At 39.4% G+C, this 22750-nt stretch overlaps 1 protein-coding gene across 2 annotated transcripts in view; it reads left to right on the forward strand.

The window, feature by feature from the left end:
* Positions 1-2178: 2178 nt before the first annotated feature.
* The window catches only part of papss1 (3'-phosphoadenosine 5'-phosphosulfate synthase 1), an 84339-nt gene continuing 63767 nt past the window's right edge, over positions 2179-22750 (forward strand). Inside the window, exons 1-2 of one of the 2 annotated variants that reach the window (XM_060926460.1) lie at positions 2179-2330; positions 21402-21450. Coding sequence is in view for 1 of the 2 variants with exons in the window: in XM_060926459.1 (XP_060782442.1) it covers positions 2262-2330 (69 nt within the window). In the remaining variant the exon portion in view is untranslated. The remainder of the gene's footprint in view (positions 2331-21401; positions 21451-22750) is intronic. The other variant, XM_060926459.1, reaches the window with a different exon arrangement.

Raw genomic sequence — 22750 nt, forward strand, 5'->3', positions numbered from 1 at the left:
AGTCAAATGAAATTTCAATCTTCTGTGCTAACATATATTGACTTTGACATGATAATCAGCTTTGAATGTTCTTTTTGTAAATGTAAAGATATCTTTTTATCCTTGGAAGTATAACCACATGTGATTAATTAAATGCTTTTTTTTTGTCACAAACTACCGTGAGTCGCTGTCACTGTTTTATACTATTACTTACTCAGGCAGTGCATTTGTTATTATGCTATGATGTGAGTTTGCATTTGTTATTATGCTATGATGTGAGTTTACATTTATTATGCTATGATGTGAGTTTACATTTGTTATTATGCTATGATGTGAGTTTACATTTATTATGCTATGATGTGAGTTTACATTTGTTATTATACTATGATGTGAGTTTACATTTGTTATTATGCTATGATGTGAGTTTACATTTGTTATTATGCTATGATGTGAGTTTACATTTGTTATTATGCTATGATGTGAGTTTACATTTGTTATTATGCTATGATGTGAGTTTACATTTATTATGCTATGATGTGAGTTTACATTTGTTATTATACTATGATGTGAGTTTACATTTGTTATTATGCTATGATGTGAGTTTACATTTGTTATTATGCTATGATGTGAGTTTACATTTGTTATTATGCTATGATGTGAGTTTACATTTGTTATTATGCTATGATGTGAGTTTACATTTGTTATTATGCTATGATGTGAGTTTATATTTGTTATTATGCTATGATGTGAGTTTACATTTGTTATTATGCTATGATGTGAGTTTATATTTGTTATTATGCTATGATGTGAGTTTACATTTGTTATTATGCTATGATGTGAGTTTACATTTGTTATTATACTATGATGTGAGTTTACATTTGTTATTATGCTATGATGTGAGTTTATATTTGTTATTATGCTATGATGTGAGTTTACATTTGTTATTATGCTATGATGTGAGTTTACATTTGTTATTATACTATGATGTGAGTTTACATTTGTTATTATACTATGATGTGAGTTTACATTTGTTATTATGCTATGATGTGAGTTTACATTTGTTATTATGCTATGATGTGAGTTTACATTTGTTATTATGCTATGATGTGAGTTTACATTTGTTATTATGCTATGATGTGAGTTTACATTTGTTATTATGCTATGATGTGAGTTTATATTTGTTATTATGCTATGATGTGAGTTTACATTTGTTATTATGCTATGATGTGAGTTTATATTTGTTATTATGCTATGATGTGAGTTTACATTTGTTATTATGCTATGATGTGAGTTTACATTTGTTATTATACTATGATGTGAGTTTACATTTGTTATTATGCTATGATGTGAGTTTACATTTGTTATTATACTATGATGTGAGTTTACATTTGTTATTATGCTATGATGTGAGTTTACATTTGTTATTATGCTATGATGTGAGTTTACATTTGTTATTATGCTATGATGTGAGTTTACATTTGTTATTATGCTATGATGTGAGTTTATATTTGTTATTATGCTATGATGTGAGTTTACATTTGTTATTATGCTATGATGTGAGTTTATATTTGTTATTATGCTATGATGTGAGTTTATATTTGTTATTATGCTATGCTGTGAGTGCATTAGGTTTTTGAGGTGGATGAAGTATTTCTGAAGTTTCAGAAGTGAGTAAGCTGTTTATTTAACTTTAGCTTCCCCTATGGCCCTATCACATGTAAAAATATTTTCACTAAAAATTATAAATAAATTGTATGGTTATTTGTCCTAAGGCCGCAGTTATCCATAAGTATGCAGTGTTAGGCTTCTCACAGCATAGGAATTTCAGCATGCATCCTGTCTTACAGTCTGTAGTATACTGAAATATTTTCGCCAAGCTATGCGTATTTTTTTAAAACATAAAATGATTATTCATCATTAATATCATAAATACATACTTCCGTTTGCTTTTTTTATATAACAAACCAAACCGTTTGAATATCGATTGAAATTTGAGGAAGTTACGGTCATCTGAAAAGTACATATCGCTACCAACACAACGTAATGGGTAAGCCAGCTGTCTGAGGTAAGATGGCCGCCATGTGCGGACGTTCGACTTCGTTGACGGGCAACGGGGACGAGGCATCTAGTCTTCTATGTAAATCTATGGGTGCTGAGACGCACGGCGAGGTTTTTACGCGTCACTTCCTGTGACGTGGCGTAAGAGTTGTGTGACGTTGGCTTGCTCTTGTCGGCTACCACCCCGGCTTGGAGAGACGTTTTATTTTCGTGTAATTTGATAAATGACGGATATGGAGCCTTCTGCAGTCTCGCACAAGAAACAGAAATTGAGCAACGCGATTCAGAACTGGGTGAGAGAAGTTTCTGAGCTGTTAGCGAGTTACTGGGCCACTTTACATTCAGAGTCTATGGAGTGATGCATGTAACTAACACTAAATACAGCTTGTGTACACAGGCTAGAGTGGGCGTTTATAATAGATTTATGCATATTTCTATCGGCTATTCATAAATATAAGCTATTATTAGTAACTAGTTCTATTCCAGTTTTCAGTTTAAACTCTTGTCTTATAATGAATAAGTCTAGGATTTATGATTTGTCACTTAATTTTTTTTTAATGGTTAATTTCCTGTTCCCACTAACATTATCTGTAATGCATTATGACTTTTACCCCTTAGGGATTCAAAATAGGGGAAAATTTTGCCATGACACATCAACCATAACGTTATGACCACTGAGATGTGAAGTGAATAGCATTGATTGATTGATTGATTGATTGATTGATTTATGTCATTGCAGTGGCATCTGTCAAGGTGTGGGATACACTACCGTTCAAAAGTTTGGGGTCACCCAGACAATTTTGTGTTTTCCATGAAAAGTCACACTTTTATTTACCACCATAAGTTGTAAAATGAATAGAAAATATAGTCAAGACATTTTTCTGGCCATTTTGAGCATTTAATCGACCCCACAAATGTGATGCTCCAAAAACTCAATCTGCTCAAAGGAAGGTCAGTTTTATAGCTTCTCTAAAGAGCTCAACTGTTTTCAGCTGTGCTAACATGATTGTACAAGGGTTTTCTAATCATCCATTAGCCTTCTGAGGCAATGAGCAAACACATCGTTAGCCTGGGCCCGCCCATCCTAAGTGTGACGCAACACGAGGGCCTGTTGCGAGCTTAGGCTACGTTTACATTACGTCGAATCAGCGGATCATCAGATTAACGTTCTTAAAACGATTCGCGTTTACACTAAAACCGTTAGCCGTGCACACAGCAACACCAATACACGGATACGCTCGGCTCCGCAGGCATCCTGCGCTCCAAATCACTCCGCCCTGAACAGCGAGTGCCCTCTGGAGGGTGCGCACTCCGGCCCTGCGCAGCTCACAGAGCGCGCGAGTGAAGTGCACAAGCCGCGATTCGGGACTGAGCCGCTGTGTGTGTGATCCCAGCACATATCACTTACTACTTGCAAGTGGAAGGATGGCAAGCCTAAAGACAATCATAACTACACAATGGGCAGTATTTGCATCAGTATTTGCAGTATTTTCATACTTTTATACTCTTTAATGAAAGGTGATACAAGGCGGAAGTCCGCGCCGTTTTTCAGCAGTCGCGTCACATGACCAACGCCAGCGAATCAGGAAGGTGGATGTCACAGTGACGTTGTCCAATGAGGACGCCAGCTAGAGCTCAGCACAGCGTATTCGCGTATCTCAATGTTTACACAGCACCGGACCAGATACGATCTAGATTGAATACGTGGACCCTGGCGGATTCCCGTTTCCCGGCTTTTCCAGGTGGTTTAATGTAAACGGACAGTGCATCCGCGAAGAAAACGAGACAGATACTGGCAAGGCAAGCTATCTCCAGCTCTTCCAAGCTCCCGAAAAATCACGAGCCAATCAACTTTGAGCATCTCCAACGGCCCTGGGTAGAGGCGTGTTCAAGGCAGTGACATAGTAGAACTGCGACTGGAAGCCATAGATTGTTTACAGAATCTATGCCGGAAGCACTTCATTCACTAGAAACATTACGAACATGGAGCAGCGGCAAGCCTTTGACACAGCGGTAGATGCTGTATTGAAAGCATTCAACGGGAAGTTCTCATTGAAAACGGAGCAAAGAGCAGCCCTGGAGGTATTTATCTTCTTCCTGTTACTCAAGCAGTTTCCGTCGTGTCACATACGTCAGAGGAAAGAGTGATGTGATTGGTTTAAGCTTCGTCACAGCCTTTTCTGGCTTCGACCAGTAGCAAACTGAGGCATTTCAGGGAGGCGGGTCAACCACGTCTTTGGAAAATGGTTGGGCTTAATATCTTTGCCAGACCAAATGCTCGCAGAGCTTTGAAGTCGCGTTAGCCAGACTAACACATTGTACCATTAGAACACTGGAGTGATAGTTGCTGGAAATGGGCCTCTATACACCTATGTAGATATTGCACCAAAAACCAGACATTTAGTAGAATTTAGCTAGAATAGTCATTTACCACATTAGCAATGTATAGAGTGTATTTCTGATTAGTTTAAAGTGATCTTCATTGAAAAGAACAGTGCTTTTCTTTCAAAAATAAGGACATTTCAAAGTGACCCCAAACTTTTGAACGGTAGTGTATATTAGACAGCAAGACAAGAGAACAGTCAGTTCTTGAAGTTGATGTGTTGGAAGCAGGAAAAATGGGCCAGTGTAAGGATCTGGGTGACTTTAACAAGGGCCACGTTGTGATGGCTAGATGACTGGCCCTGTGTCCAAAATCACTCCCTACTCACTATGAGGTTGCCATTTTGTAGTGCTGTCCGAATGTATCGTGAGCATTATTACACCCTATATAGTGCACTCAAAGTATCCCACAAGGCATCACGAAAAGTAGTGTACAAACGATGGTCAATAACCAAGCAATATATCCCATCATGCATTGCGGTCGCGCTGAAAGAAATCAAATCAAAAGCCTCAAATTTGATTTAATAAAAAGCAGCGACAAAGAAGAAAGTATTCAGCCTTGATTTAAGAGCTGAAAGATGCAGGTACTTTGTATTTATTAAAGGGGAACTGAAGTCATTTTTAAACTTGCTTTATTTCTTAATTAGCGTGTTATTTAATTCTGTTTTCGGTTTTAGTCACCTTATATCGTGACTCGTTTTGGCAACTAATTGCAATTAAATGTTCTACTTATCGGCCTATTCGGTTTTTAGCCATGTTGAATGTAGGTCGTTTGGTCCACGGCAGGCGTCGCTTATCCGTGTGATCTTCACGAGACTTGTGCCAGACTTCGAAACGTGAAGAAGTGTCAGCCAGGTGTCAGTGCCGCCATTTTGAAAACTGTTTTCCAAACGAAATATTGCACAAAAATGAGTTTAAATGACGATTACTGCCTACTTTTTTCAAACTTTCCTGACTGCTATCAAAACAAACAAAAGTTCCGGCTTGATTACATCAGCATTCGAAAGAGGATGCGCGCGTCTTTTGACAACGTTGGCAGATGTTGCCCTGTGTCCGAAATCGCTCCCTACTCACTATATAGTGGGGATGCCATTTTGTAGTGCTGTCTGAAACCTTAGTGAGGATTATTTACATCCTATATAGTGCACTCAAAGTGTCCCACAATGCATCACGAAAAGTAGTGTACAACGATGGTCACTAACCAAAGCAATATATCCCATAATGCACTGCGGTCACACTGAAAGAAATCAAAAGCCTCAAATTTGATTTAATAAAAGGCAGTGACAAAGAAGAATGTATTCAGCCTTGATTTAAAAAAAAACAAAACTGAAAGATGCAGGTACTTTGTATTTATTAATGTGGGAAATACGCTCAGTATAATATGAATTTATCACAAAAATATATGCATGTATTTTATTTTGAAAACCCACCAGCCGACTGATCTGGCATGTTTTAATTGTGTGACAGTAATGACGTAAATAACGGCGCAACGAACTAGTGTCTGAAAGTGTTTTTTCATTTTATCAGTGAGCTCACTATTCAGTCCTCTATATAGTAATTCCCTGTATAGTGAGTAGTGAATGAGTGATCGATTTCATACACAGGGTGAATCTGAGCATCTCCAAAATGGCACATCTTGTGAGGTGTTCCCGGTATGCAGTGGTTAGTACCTACCAAAAGTGGTCCAAGGAAGGACAGTAGGGTTATGGGTGTCAAAGGCTCATTGATTTACATGGGGCACGAAGGCTAGCCCATATGATCCAATCCTACAGAAGAACTGCTGTAGCACAAACTGCTGAAAAAGGTAATGCTGACACCTTTGTTTTAGCAAGCATCAAGTTTTTCAGTAGTTTGTGCTACAGTAGCTCTTCTGTGGGACTGGACCATATGGGCTAGCCTTTGTGCCCCATGACCCCGTCACCGGTTGTCTTTCCTTGGATCACTTTTGTTCGGTTTGAACCACTGCATACTGGGAACACCCCCACAAAATGTACCATTTTGGAGATGCTCAGACCCAGTCATCACAATTTGACCCTTGTCAAAATCACTCAGATCCTTACACTGGCCCATTTTTCCTGCTTCCAACACATCAACAACTGACTGTTCTCTTGTCTTGCTGCTTAGTATATCCCACCCCTTGATAGGTGTCATTATAACGAGATAATCAATGTTATTCCCATCACCTCTCAGTGGTCATAATGTTAAGGCTGATCAGTATACCTTCTTGGCAAGACGATTAAAAAAAAATACTTGGCCTGTTACACTATATGGTCATAAATGTGTTTACACCTGACCATCACACTTATGCTCCATGAGCACCGCATTCCAGATTTAGTCTCACTTTGCAGTGATAGTAACCTCCACTCTTCTGGGAAGGCTTTGCGTTAGATTTTAAAGTGTGGCTGTGGGGATTTGTGGTCATTCAGCCATGAGTGTAAGTGAGGTCAGGCACTGATGGGAGGCCTGGTGTGCAGTCAGTGATCCAGTTCTTCCCGAAGGCGTTCATTGGGGTTGAGGTCAGGGCTTGGGGGGGTTTTTTCCCACTCCAACCTTGGCAAACCATGTCTTCATGGAGCTTGCTTTGTGCACCGGAACATTGTCCTGTTGGAACGGATGGTTCCAGTAAAGGGAAATTGTAATGCTTTAGCATAGAAAGACATTCTAGACAATTGTATGCCTACAGCTTAGTGGGAACAGTTTGAAAAAGGCCAACATAAACAATACTGGACAATGTGCAATATGATGTGCAATACCTCTTCCGTTGGCCCCCCCGGTATCTTATTCTTTTTTATATTTGGAAATGCAAATACCTCATTTAATTTAATTTATCTAGAAGTTTTTTCTCTATTTCTATTCTCTGTTTATCCTGTAATGATGCTACTGGAATTTTAATTTCCCTGAGGGAACCTGCCCAAAGGGATCAATAAAGTTCTATCTAATCTAAGCATATGGGTGTGATGGTCAGGTGTCCACACATTTTTGCTATACAGTGTAAAAAATATATTAAAAAAAAATGTTGTAGTATTTTTTAAAATATGACCAGGTTTCTGTACGATTTGAACTTGGCTACAGAGGTTGTATAATTAAGGCATTTTAATGATGATGAAAGCCTATTGGCTGTTGAAGATGTCCCTCATAATTCCTGCCCAATCAAGAAAATGGGGGTGGGTTGAACAATGACTGTTGCCTAGCAACAGCAGAAACCAGCAAACGGAGATTAAGCAATCTTTTAATGGTTGAATTTCAATTTACACTAAAAGTGCACTTCATAGGATATGAAATAATGCGACAAATGTAATAAGTAAAGAATCAGAATCAAGTTTACATTCTCACATACAAGAGATTTGCTTTGGTGATTGTTCTTGAACAGTTAAGATAGACTTAAAAAAAAATGGGCAAAAGTAGTTATAAATAATTTAAAAAAAAGAATCCTAAAATGTATAAATTTGAAAAGTGGACATATTATTTAAGGGGTATGTAGGTGTATGGGTTGTTTGGAAGTCCCAGCTGTACAGCATGTCCCGCAATAATGTGCAAAAATAGGTCATGTAATTATAGTGTAACTGAAATATCCTTATGATTAAAGAGAAAAAGCAAAAACCTGTTGGTTAAGTAAATGGGACATTAATTAGAACCTTAAGGAGTAAAAAAAAAAAAGCTACCATGAAAACTTTGCATATTAATCTTTATAATTATCCTCAGGCTGATTTAAGATTTAATGAGATTCTGAGTTGACTTTTTGTTTAAACATCTTTCATGGACATATTGGATGACTTTCACTTTAACAGTATCCTAAATTAGAAATTAGCCACATTGCTCAGTGTTTTTCCCTTAAGGTTACTGTGTGGTTTTTTTTTTTAAATTGGGAGTGGCGGTGGGGTGCTGGATGAGGATGCTCGCCTACCTACAGGACCCCTCCCTGTGGCTCCTATTATGCAGCATTTGGATCTGAACGAACAGTTAAAGGAGTCATATTTAAAGCTGTACTGCCTTTCAGATTTTTCAGGTGTAAGTCATAAAAAGAATTTTCCCCAACACCTAATTATCAACACCAAATGAATTTCCCTCTGGGGATTAATAAAGTAATTCTGGTTTTTGTTTAGTGGACCGAAAGCTACTGAATTCAAGTCACAGACTTCCAATTTTATTAGTTTTTTTTTCTAATAGAACAAATAAGTCCACGTGGCCCTAAATTCTCTGCTATTTTTTCCTGCTTCACCATGACCCAATTCAAGATACTACATCATGCATCACGTGGTGGGCTTTCCCTGTTCGCCCAAGGCATTGTGGGATACAAATTTGAAACAGGAGAGAAAAATGGAGGATGTGAGTGTGCGAATCAAGTGTGAAAGACCTACTCCGTCGCGCTGGTATTTGTCATTACTGTCACGCAATTAAAACGTGCCAGATCAGGCGGCTGGTGGGTTTTCAAAATAATGAATACATGCATTTGTTTTTGTGATAAATCCGTATTATACTGAGCGTATTTCCCACATTAATAAATACAAAGTAGTTGCATCTTTCATTTTTTTTTTTTTAAATCAAGGCTGAATACTGTCTCTTTTTTTGCCGCTGCCTTTTATTAAATCAAATTTGAGACTTTTAATTAGATTTCTCAGTGTGACCGCAGTGCATTATGGGATATATTGCTTTGGTTAGTGACCATCGTTGTACACTACTTTTCGTGATGCATTGTGGGATACTTTGAGTGCACTATTGAGGTTTTTCACCCACGTGACCAAGTCATGTGATGCATCGTTAGGCTGCCATTTTGGACGGCATGGCTCGAATCAGTTTGAATGCGAGGAAGGCGACAAACGAAAAACATAAAAGAAAAAGGAGCGAGATGCAGAAAACACCTTCACTATCTAGCGACGTAGGGCATTTACAGGGCGAGCAGAAGGAGAGGTATTTGCAAAAATTGAGGTTAGCAGGCTTGGAGAACGACGTTTACCTGCTTCCACCAGGATTGTTCACTGACATACAGAAGTACACGAAGCCCTCGTCTTTACCTGACTTCGGCCCACATGATCTGTATACCTATGTTGTTAAAAACCCATCGCCATACACAGGTATTGATCTGAAAGCGTATAAGAGTTTGGATGCGTACAAATATTTTGTGTCAGGCTGGGTAACATGCCTACATCAGCGGGTCGTCCCTGGAGCCCGTGGTCGCCATCTTATTACAGCTAAGATTTGTTCACATTTTCATTTACTTTCGGTCCTCAGGATAAACAAAATGTTATTAAATGTCATTGAAATAACTTCTTAGTCTGTTTAGACATGGCCCGTTATAAATTTGCTGTTAGCAGGCAATGACCAAGAACTGTATTATTAGGGTCGGTGTCTGTGTTGTAGCAGTGTACTAGCAGCTAGCTGTTAGCAGCTAATGTCAACAACATAGTAGCTAGTATGTTACTGTAGCAATGTTTACGTTCAGTTATTTGGATGACTGTTAAAACCTTTCAGTCTCAAGTTTTTCCTCTACTGTATTTACTAGTTTATTGTAATTATGATCCGGTAGCTATTTACACCGGATCCAGTGTAAATAGCTGCCGGAGCGCGCTCCGGCTTGCTCCCCCTCAAATTAAGCAGCGCGCTCTAGCTTGCTCCCGGAGTACTCGGAGCAAGCCGGAGCGCGCTGCTTAATTTGAGGGGGAGCAAGCCGGAGTGCGCTCCGGAACCTCGGCCGGAGCACTCCGGGAGCAAGCCGGAGCGTGCTGCTTAATTTGAGGGGGAGCAAGCCGGAGCGCGCTCTGGAACCTCAGCCGGAGCACTCCGGGAGCAAGCTGGAGCGTGCTGCTTAATTTGAGGGGGAGCAAGCCAGAGCGTGCTCCGGCAGCTATTTACACTGGATCCGGTGTAAATAGCTATCGGATCATAATTACAGTAAACTAGTAAATACAGTAAAGGAAAAACTTGAGACTGAAAGGTTTTAACAGTCATCCAAATGACTGAACGTAAACATTGCTACAGTAACATACTAGCTACTATGTTGTTGACATTAGCTAGCTTGACCTTCAAAATGGCGGACACCGGGGTGTCACGTGACCCTGTGACATCAGGTGAAATACCTCAATATAGGGTGTAAATAATCCTCACTAAGGTTTCGGACAGCACTACAAAATGGCGTCCTCACTATATAGTGATTAGGGAGCGATTTCGGACACAGGGTTAAAATATGGGTGGGGTGGGGGTTGCACCCTCCTCAATATAATGATGGGGAAAGACTGATGCTTTTCGACTACAGTACCTGTAACAAGTTTGGACGTACCTTGTTCTAATTCAGTGGCTTTCCTTTATTTTTTTTTAAAATTGTCATTTCATGTCTTAAAGCAATGATGGATGTCGTTTCTCTTTATTTAGTTGAGCGGTTCTTGACATAATATGGATTACTATAGTTGTGGTGTTGAATACAGTTATTTACTGTACTTTATTTACTATTTCATCTCAACGCATTAAGGCGAGAAACTCGTCCACTAATTAACTTTTTACGAGACACCTGTTAATTGAAAAGCGAGCTTGGGAGTTAAGCTAAGAGAGATGAGACTGAGATGGCATGGGTGCGTCCTGAGAAGAGATGCAGAGCATGTTGGAAGGAGAATGTTGAGGATGGAGCTGCCAGGCCCACCAAAAGGAGGAAGGCCAAAGAGGAGATCCATGGATGTGGTGAGAGAGGACATGAAAGTGGCAGGTGTGGTAGAGAAGCATGCGGAAGACAGGGAGCAACGGAGACGAAAGATCCGCTGTGGCGACCCGTAATCGGGAGCAGCCGAAAGAAGAAGACCTGTTAATTGAAAAGCATTCCAGGTGACTACCTCATGAAGCCGGTTAAGATAATGACAATAGTGTACAAAGCGTCATCAAGGGAAATGCTGGATACGCTGAAGAATCTAAATTATGAAACATTTAAATTTTTTTGAATACGTTTTGAATTCTGTATGTTCCCTATGTTATTCCATAGTTTTGATGTCCTCAGTATTGTAGAAAATAGTAAAAATTCAGAAAACCCTATGAATGAGTGGTGCAGTGGGATTCATCCCTTGCTTCATCTCTCCCTAAAGACAGCAGTGCAGCAGCACTTTAGTCCTTCATTCTGTCCAGCTCTCTCACTTCCTCATCTGTACACACTGCTCAAACAACTCGGCTTTAACTTTCCTGCTAATACCGCCGTCGGCACCATAACACTCGTCATCTCATAGGTCACTAACTACATTAGGAAATGGTGAGGCGTTCTTGCTGTTTTGTTTCTTTAGGAGCAAACAGCAAAACCTAATGGTTATCCTCTGTGTGTGAGGTTGCCGAATTTAAAGGGGAACTGAAGGCAAATTTTTTTTTTTATCATCAAAATTCTATATAATTTTATTAAATATAGGAGTGCATTTTTGAGAGCTGTTTTGTCACTGCTATAGCAAGTTATGAGTGTTTGAAATATGCTCTGTAATACATCAGTCCATATGTCAAAGCGATGGCCGTAAACGAGATTCGTTGAGACCTGTGCGAAACACCGTAGGACGGAAGTAAAACGTACAGCGGAAATCAAAGTGACCAACATTGTCAAAAGACGCGTGCGCCATCTTTCGAATGCTGATGGAATCAAGCCGGAAGTTTTGTTTGTTTTGATGGCAATCAGGAAAGCTTGAAAAAAGTAGGCAGTAATCGTCTCGTGAAGATTGCGCGGATAAGCGACGCCTGCCGTGGACCAAACAAACTAAATTCAACATGGCTAAAAACCAAATAGGCCGATAAGTATAATATTTAATGGCAATTAGTTGCCAGTACGAGTCACGATATAAGGTGACTAAAACCGAAAACGTAATTGAATAACACGTTAATTAAGAAATAAAGCAAGTTTTAAAAAATGACTTCAGTTCTCCTTTAAACCTTTCATGCGTCATGTCCACACTTGGATATGGTCAATTTTTTTTTTCCTTTTTTTTTTTTTTTAAAGATTTTTTTTGGGCTTTTTTCACCTTTATTTGGATAGGACAGTGTAGAGACAGGAAATGAGCAGGAGAGAGAGACGGGGAGGGATCGGGAAATGACCTCAGGTTGGAATCGAACCCGGGTCCCCGGATTTATGGTATGGCGCCTTATCCACCTGAGCCATGACGCCCCCCCCCCCTTTTTTTTTTAAATATGTTGTAAATTTATTGGATGATCATTAAAATACTGCTGTTTCATCAGAAAGTGACCTGAAGAATGAATCAGGAGACCAAAAACCAGGCTATAATGAGAGAGATGGTTTATTGTGTGCGCACACAACCTGGGCATTCAGTAGTCTTCGTCAAAACAAAAGTTGTACACAGCCAGCTTGTATACTGATGTGTACATGCAGAAGAAACACTGTGGACCAGATGGATAACGCTGAAGGCTGAGATAAGGGAGAAACATGAGCAAGGACAAAAATATCATGACCTTTTACTGAAATAACATTCCTGACTTTTTTTTTTTTGGTTGACTTCCAACACACACACGCGTGCTCCAAGTAATTAAAAAAAGTCAAAATTCATTCATCATGTATCATATTATTTTTAAGTAGTAATAAGACCTCTAAATAAGGTCTATAGGCTTATGAATTAATTTATGCATGAAATTAAGGGTTAATGTTATCAGGTAAAAGCAGTGGGTTTGCAGGATTAGTAAGCTCGAGCCTAGTAGAAGTTTTTCTGTTAGCCTTTATGTATTTGACCCAGTCTTCCATTTTGAGTAGTTAATCTTGTTGTATATTAGTATTTAGTATAAATACGCAGGTGATTATAGGAAATCGTGCGCACTAATTGGTCGATAAATTCTGACTCTTTCTTGATAATCACCTCGAGTGACTCAACAAAACGGTGGCCAGTCACTTCGTCACCGTAAGCGAGGAAGAATTACACATTCTGAAAGAAAATGCTGTTCCTAAAAGCACTAAAGATGCTACAAAGTTTGGTCTAAAACTATTCAAAGGTAAGGTGGAATTGTGATTTTATTTTACCAATTTGATGCGACTCGGCGTAGATAAGTGACAAGTCTGCGTGCGTCATTATTACATTTGCAGGTCGCTTATGAAGTTTGAAATAAATGATTTTTTTTTTCAAGATTAAAATTTTTTTTTTAAATAATCACCTGTGTGTTTATACTAAAACAATTATCCACCTCAGGCTCAGTGAATATCAGTGATTACATTCTATCCACATTCACTGGATATGAGCAATCGTGCGCTCTGATTGGCGAATCTACGACTAGGATATCAGCTCATATACGATGAGTAGAGGAAAAAAAAATGGTGCTGAACCAACTGAGAACAAAATAAATACTTGAAGACAACCCCCCCCCCCCCCCCCAAAAAAAAGCAACAAAATATGGAATAAACGTATTTGATGCTGAGAGCGTATCTCTTTTTTGTTTTTCAAGAATTATTATTGCATTTTTCATAAATTGCTACTGTCATTTTGCTGGTTTGTTTACATTCTCAGTGGAAATTATTTTATTGGACGTTTTGTATAAAGTTTTTATTTATCGAATTTGCAAAAAGTAATAATGCTCCGTTTCTCAAAATCCAGTGAATGTGGATAGAATAAAAGTTATTCCACTCAATCTCGTTGTACATGACTTATAGCCAACTCTGCTCTACGCACCTTGTCGGCTGTCAGCTCATGTACGATTCGATTTCTTGGAATAACTGTTAAATGATTATTCACCAGTATTCACTTCACCTTTGGTGAATAATTGTTAAACGATGTGTATTATCAGCATAGAAGATGAAATGAAATTTGTTTCTACAGTACATGTCCAAGAAGCTGGATATAGACTCCATATTGCACTTCATTTTTTTATTTTTTAGTTTTTTTAAGATCGTTGGGTATCATTTATCGAGCTGGATACAAATGGATTTATGCGTAACGAGCGTGTACACAAATTTGGTATTCATAAAAATCCTGAAATTTAGGGGGGAAAAAAAGTTTGTATCCTACTCATGCTCTTGAGTATGTGTAAAAGTTTACGCATAAGACAACGAACTAATGTCAAGCTTGACTTGATGCATTTCAGATCATGCACTCACCGGCCACTTTAATAGGAACTTGTTCTTGATTCTAAGATCCCTGTTCTTGGCTGCAGGAGTGGAACCCAATGTGGTCTTCTACTGTTGCATGCTGAGATGCTTTTCTGCTCACCATGGTTGTAAAGAGGTGCTATGAGTTAACGGTAGACTGCCTTTCAGATTTTTCAAGCGTAGGCCATAACAAGAATTTTCCTGACACCTGATTATTTTTGTTTAGTGGACTGAAAGCTACTGAATTCGAATCACAGACTTCCAATTTTTTTTTTTAAATAGAACAAATAATGAATGTAGAGCCACGTGGCCCTAAATTATCTGCTATTTTTTTCCTGCTTCATCATGACACAATACAAGATACTACGTCATGCATGACGTGGTGGGCTTTCCCCGGTCATCCAAGGCATTGTGGGATACAAATTTGAAACAGGAGAGAAAAATGGAGGATGAGAGTGTGAGAATGAAACATGAAAGGGCGACTACAGTAACGGAAAGCAAGAAGAAAAGATGTTATGCAGGGCTCGACATTAACGCTTGTCCGGGACAAGTGATACTTTATGTCGGACAAGTTCATCGTCTCGGTTACTTGTCTGATCGGACAAGTGCCAAAATACGCTGATATTCGGGTTACACATCAAATTTATCAGTTTATTCACATGATTTCCAAAGCATCTCACTCGACATATTGTTTTGATGAATCGCCGGATGTTTCTATTTGGAAAGAGCGATGTGCGTATGCGCAATATTCCACTTGCGAAACCGGCCAATACCGCTTCGTGTATTTGAGCTGAAAAGTAAACGGTCGTTTATGATTGGTTTTAATCGTGTCATACACGTGGATTTGTTGACGTTTCTGTTGGTCGGATCATTATTCAACTGTGTATTTACGTTGAGTATGTGGTAATTTCCAAATTTTTGAATTGTTGTTGATGGTGTTCATTATATAGCCGAGCGTGTGTGGCGGGGTGCGCTGGGCTTGGAATGTGCGCCTGCATGCGTGTGGATTGACAGGGAGTGAGGTAGGAGTGGGGAAAGTTATCTATGAAATACCAAGCTGTCAAATGGCTGCTAATTAGGTTACTGGCTGTATTAATTAACTAATTAGTAATGGGAGTTTAGGGCTCTATACATTTAGATATAATTATGGATTATTTGAAATTCTTTTTTTTGACCATTAAATACCATACAGGAGCCACACTGAATAATTAGACAACAATTAATCAGTGGAGGATATATATTCAAAGTTAATAATTTTAAAAATGAAAAAAATATATAATTTTAATTTTCTGGTTTTCAATTTCTCATAAATAAATTAATGATTGATGGAGTCCAATTTTTTTTCTGCAGTGAATAGATTTTTGTGTTAGTTTATTTGTATCATTATTTGTTTCTCTTGTCCAAACTAGTGATATCAAGTCATAAATTTTATGATAATGTTTATTTTTTGTGATATTTGTTACTGAACTGCAGAGTACTGATCTGTGTGTATATAATGGTTAGTGTTTCTGGATCTCATAGTATAGTTATTTTGTTCTTAAAATTTTATGTTCATAATTTCTACTCTATTGGAATATATTGCTTCTGAACTTCAGCATAATAGTTGGTGAATTATGGTATCAGTCTGTCTTACTATATTTTTGAACTTTTGCTTCGGTATATCAAGTATTGATTACTTTTGATTCATAGATATTGTGCATATGTTGTGAATTCGGAAACAAATGTAGTAAAGATTGTTGGGTTACAAATATGTTTGTGTTTTTTTTTTTTTTTCTCAAATATTTCTTCGGACAAGTCAACTTCACATTAGGACAAGTAAATTTCCTTTCAATTTGCCCGACAGGACAAGTGGTTTCAAAAGTTAATGTAGAGCCCTGTTATGCTATTGAGGTATTTCACCTGACGTCACAGGGTCACGTGACGCCCCGGTGTCCACCATTTTGGACGGCAAGCTAGTTAATGTCAACAACAGTAGCTAGTATGTTACTGTAGCAATATTTACGTTCAGTCATTTGGATGACTGTTAAAACCTTTCAGTCTCAAGTTTTTCCTTTACTGGATTTACTAGTTTACTGAGCGAGCGCGCGATGGCTCCCGGCTCGGCCGGAGAGCGCGCGATGGCTCCCGGCTCGGCCGGAGAGCGCGCGATGGCTCCCGGCTCGGCCGGAGAGCGCGCGATGGCTCCCGGCTCGGCCGGAGAGCGCGCGATGGCTCCCGGCTCGGCCGGAGAGCGCGCGATGGCTCCCGGCTCGGCCGGAGAGCGCGCGATGGCTCCCGGCTCGGCCGGAGAGCGCGCGATGGCTCCCGGCTCGGCCGGAGAGCGCGCGATGGCTCCCGGCTCGGCCGGAGAGCGCGCGATGGCTCCCGGCTCGGCCGGAGAGCGCGCGATGGCTCCCGGCTCGGCCGGAGAGCGCGCGATGGCTCCCGGCTCGGCCGCCGAGCGCGCTAGCTCAGTAAACTAGTAAATCCAGTAAAGGAAAAACTTGAGACTGAAAGGTTTTAACAGTCATCCAAATGACTGAACATAAACATTGCTACAGTAACATACTAGCTATGATGTTGTTGACATTAGCTAGTGCTAACAGCTAGTTGCTAATACACTGCTACAACTACACCGACCCTAATAATACAGTTCTTAGTCATTGCCTGGTAACAGCAAATTTATAACGGGCCATGTCTCAACAGACTAAGAAGTTATTTCAATGCCATTTAATAACATTTTGTTTATCCTGAGGACCGAAAGTAAATGAAAATGTGAACAAACCTTAGCTGTAATCAGATGGCGACCACCGGCTCCAGGGACGACCCACTGATGTAGGCATGTTACCCAGCCTGACACAAAATATTTGTAGGCATCCAAACTCGTATACGCTTTCAGATCAATACCTGTGTATGGCGATGGGTTTTTAACAACATAGGTATACAGATCATGTGGGCCGAAGTCAGGTAAAGACGAGGGCTTCGTGTACTTCCGTACGTCAGTGAACAATCCTGGTGGAAGCAGGTAAACGTCGTTCTCTAAGCCTGCTAACCTCAATTTTTGCAAATACCTCTCCCTGTGCTCGCCCTGTAAATGCCCTACGTCGCTGGATAGTGAAGGTGTTTTCTGCATCTCGCTCCTTTTTCTTTTATGTTTTTCGTTTGTCGCCTTCCTCGCATTCAAACTGATTCGAGCCGTGCCGTCCAAAATGGCAGCATCACATGACTTGGTCACGTGAGTGAAATACCTCAATATACGAAGGAAAGGAAACACAGGACCAAACTAATAAATGTCAGCGAGCACCTCAGTGTGATCAGCTGTTTGTTTAGTGTCAGTGCATGGTCAGAAGTAAGTGTGCGCATGCGCACATGGACTTCCTCTGTGTGCTGACTGCGCAAAGTGAGTGATTTCATGCACATTATTTGCTCGGGAATCCCCTCAAATTAAATAACTTCCCAGCCAGAGAATGGTTTGTGGTTTTTTTTTTTTTGGGGGGGGGGGGGGATTACAGAAACGCATCACAATGACCAAATTTCAAAGGGAACTAAATTTCACTGATTTTATGAAATGGAATGGCTGTCTACTTTTAATATATATCCTTCCTGGCAGCTCAAACCAATCTGGGCTGGGTTTCCCGAAAGCCTCTTAAAGCTAAGAGCGTCTTTAATTACCTCTTAAACGCCATCATTAAGCTAACATGGGTTTCCCGAACAACATCGTAGCCAAAGTAGTCCTTTAGTTCGCTCTCAATTTACGATGGACCTGGATCATGCTTTCACAACAAAGAGCGATTCGCTCACAGCCGAACACACAGAATGTGCATGCGCCTCCAAGGGACTCTCGCAATCAACGGGGGAAACTGGTGCTGAATCTGCTGCAGGTTTTCAATTATTTTTCTTGTACTTTGCAAGTACATCGAGTTAATTATTAAATAAATGTGCACAAAACGTTGTGAATATATTTCAGTGTTATAGAATTATCACTAAATTTTAATGATGAGTAGCATGCTATAGATGCACAATGGTGTAACATAGGGAAAAAAATTAAAAATTCAGGTTTTGATTTTATGTACTGAAATAACTATTAGGCACAATTTTTACAATATCTATATAAATTAGTTGTTTTTACCCATTTTAAAATTGAAATCAGCATTTTAGTGATTACCCATAATGCATTGTTTATCGCGCTAAAACAAGCAAAAACGTCATAAGACAGTGGAAATACTACCTTTACTACCTTCACGTGGCGTCTTTCTCGATCGCGCGTACCTTCTAGAACATTCCTGGGTGGTCATGGACTGTCACGTAGCCTAGTTCGGTTGTGAAACTCGCTAGGATGGAGTATTTTCATGAGTTTAGTGGCAAACTTTTGTGCCGCAATTTCTCTATTCTCGAAATTTGTAACCTGAAACCCTACAAGAAATGTTTCATAATGTTTGGGATTTTGAAAAATGCTTCTAGCAAGTTTATTTCGCTGTATTTTTCCGTGAAACTTGGCATAAATCATCCTTAAGTGATGAGCGTGACATTGTTATTTTGGTCTGGGTCACGAAGTTAGTTGGAAGCGGGAGAAATGAGAGTTTCTCAACTACAGCAGCACTTCTCACCATAGATGGCTGGCGTGTTTCACAGCATTTGGGATTTACTAAATCTCTAGATCTACTGAAGCTACGAGGATATAAATCACCAGGATTCTAATTTACTGGGTGAGAAGTATTATATATTTTTTTTTGAAAGGTTTATTCACGCTACAAGTCCATGAAAGTTGGAATTGTTCGTGAAGGGCTTAGTTAGATTTTGGTAGCGTGACACGCACAACAAGCAAAAGAAAAAAATTTTCTTCTGAATTTCCTTGCTTTATCAAAATTATTTTTTGATACATTAAAAGACTGTGTCTATAATATTTAAGCGTTTTTTTTTTTTTATTATTATAGAGAATATTTGATAACTTTCAAAACAGCATTCAAAGTGATTTTTCACGGGTGTAAATGTTATGCATGACATCCATAATTACGTTAAATTTTAAGAACTAAAATTCTGTTAAATTCTAGATTTGTGCTATCATTCTGGGGTTTTGCTGAATAATACTTTAGGGAGTTCTCTTACAGTGCTGAAAATTCAATGAGTTTTGGTGAAATTCTAGAAAAGTTATTTACATTTTAATGCGCCTGATGGCGATTGTGCTCACACAGCGTGCTACTCATATAATCAAATTTAGCTCCATTCGGCGAGTGATTATCTCATGTAATGTCAAATATGAGACATTTCTGGTATCTGTGTGTGTGTGTGTGTGTGTGAGAGAGAGAGAGAGAGAGAGAGAGAGAGAGAGACACGTTTTGATGTGTGTACCGAAGGAGGAGGTTGAATATGTTTGGCAAACATCAGTGACTGTTTGAGGCAGAATGCAAATGAGAAATGTCTCATTTGACATTAAATGAGAGAATCGCTCGCCCAGTGGCGTTAAACTTGATTAAAATATAGCGATATCAATGTGACATTCTGATATCCATACGTAATTCTATAACGCTGAAATATATTCATAACATTTTGTGTATATTTATTTAATAATTAACTCGATGCCTCAAACAGTCACTGATGCTTGCCAAACATATACTTCTATCATATATAATATAATGCATTTACTTAATTATTTAGCTGATGATTTGCTCATTCTTTTGTGTGAACATTAATCATTTTAATTAAAAACACGCTTGGAATAAAGTGTTTTGTCCAAATAGTTTTGCAAAATAGTTTCAGTTATTACCATATTATATATGTAATGCTTACGACCCTGTAGAACAGGATAAAGCTACTAGAGATGAGATGAGATGCTTAATGTTGATACAATATATTAACGTATTTTAATGCTTTATATTTTTTTTTTTGTTAAAAACGACAGTCATGTGACCTCATCGACTGGATTTAACAGCTACCAATGTCTATATCGAGGACTCGCGTTGCAAAGACGCTCTTCATAAAGTTGCTCTTAAGACTCCTTAAGAGTGAGTTTGGGAAAACCACGTAGAGACAACGTTCGTTGCTTCAAAGATTCTCTCAACTCGCTCTTTAGCCCTAAAGTGCAATGTTATTGGGAAACCCACCCGTGGCCATTTTCCTCTGACCTCTCTTATCAACAAGGCGTTTGCTTTCACCCACAGAACTGTCCCTCACTAAACTCCAACTTTTTTTTTTTTGCTTTTTTTTGTTGTTCACGCCATTCTGTCTGTTACCCCTTTTCCACCAAATCAGTTCCAGGGCTGGTTCGGGGCCAGTGCTGGTGCTGGTTCACAACTCGTTCAACTTGCGAGCCAGCTGAGAACCAGTTTGTTTTTCCATAGCTCGCGGTGCTAAGGGAAGCCATGTCATTACGTCGCTGTATACGTCAGTTATGTCGCTACGTTTGCATAAACCTTGGCGCGAATATCGAAGCAAAAACAACACAGAAGAAGCAGCAGCAGCAACAACAATAATAATAATGGATGACTTCACGTTTGTACAGCTGCTGCTTCTCGTCGCTTAAAAACGGCGATCTTTCACGGTCTTGTTATTGTTGTTGGTCTTAACAACTCTGCCCCCCGCTGACGTAAGCGGTTCTTTCCTCTGGCCCAGCAGAGAGTTGGTGCTAGCCTGGAACCGGTTTTTCTGGCCCCAGAGCCAGTTCTTTGTCAGTGGAAACAGAAAACCCGGTTCCAAACTAAGCACTGGCCCCGAACCAGCCCTGGAACTGCTTTGGTGGAAAAGGGGCATGTGTAAGCTTTAGAGACTGATGTGTGTGAAACCCCAAGTGATAAGCAGTTTCTGAAGTAGTCAAACCAGTCCATCTGGCTCAAACCAACACCCATTTCCACAATGAAAGTCAGTCACACTTAGTTTGAGATCACAGTTTTTCCCATTCTGATGTTTGAAGTGAACATTAACTGAAGCTCTTGATTTGTATCTGTGTGATTTTATGTATCTGGCTGATTAGATAACTGCATGAAACAACAGCAGGTGGATGGTTATCCCTAATAAAGCTGGTGAGTGTATATTTACCTGGATTTAAGTCGCATTTTTAAATCGTTTGTTTTACTTTATCATGTTTACAGTATGTAGTAGCAGACTCGCTTATTGAGAGCGATTTTTTTTTTTTTTTTTTTTTTTTTTTAAGAAGAGCTTTTGGGTCTTGACCAAAAACATGTTCTCATGTTAGGCCACTAGGTCAGGGATTAAAAGTACCATTGAGAACACTTTGTAACACAGTAGTTTAATCTTATTGGCTTGAGTTAAATAAAGTAAAAAATAAAGTGAGGCAAGATAAACAGAACAAATCAGTATGATAAAAGAAATGGCACTGTGGAAAAAGGACAGACTGGTTTGTCTTTCTGTAAACAAATACCTCAACTAAAGGAACGCCTCTCCTTCACCCCTCCACCCATGTTCAATATGAAGAACTGTAGGTATCATGCTGCCATTCTGTGTCTAAGAACTACAACGCCCAGTCCTCTTCCGCGTGACCTACGTCACGCATGGGCGGGATCATCTACGTCAGTCCGCCATGCGCGCATAAGTCCAGGCGAAAGCTCCGCTCTTTGTCTCTCGTGTCCGGATTCCAAGGAATCTAGACGCATAAAAGAGATGCTCTCAAACCCAAAAACACCTCTTTCTTGCAAGATCCATCATTCAGCGCGATTTCTTACCCTTGGCCAAGATAAACTCTAGAGTCGCGCGATCTTTAAACTCAACCTGAGTTACAACCGGTTTATTCGTATTAGAAGTGACGTCACGACTGCCGCTCAAACGCAGTTTTAATTTGTAATTAGGAGCGACCAGAATTCCTCCTGATTGAAGTTCTGTGCACATTAATCAGAGACTTTCCTTTCATCACGAACGACGCGTCGGATCAAGAGAAGTTCTCTGTCCACGGAATCGACTCGCGTGCTTCATGAACAGCGAAGCTCTGCAACGGCGAACATCTTCTCAGAACTTTGCTAGAGGCAAGATATTGAGTAAAATATATTTGGGCATAATAATTACGCTAGTCTTAGGAATTTAGCTTTATTGAAAGTGTGAATTTAAACCCAGGTTTATCTGTTACACTGTTAAACGCAGCGTGTTGAATTGTTCTGTTTTTGTTTTAATCTCAATTGTTTTAATAGACAGGCTGTGCATGCTTCTCTCTCTTATTCTTATTAACATTTTAATTTCATTATTATACATCTTGATCTCATCAAGATTTCAGTGGATTCAGTATGGTTATGAGCTAGTGGGTTAGCTACTGCTTCCCTTTGTCTGCTTAGCAACACAAAGCTAATCAAGGCCTACCATGTGCTCAGTAGG

Source organism: Neoarius graeffei, chromosome 7 (assembly GCF_027579695.1).
Source record: "Neoarius graeffei isolate fNeoGra1 chromosome 7, fNeoGra1.pri, whole genome shotgun sequence".
Lineage (NCBI taxonomy): Eukaryota > Metazoa > Chordata > Actinopteri > Siluriformes > Ariidae > Neoarius > Neoarius graeffei.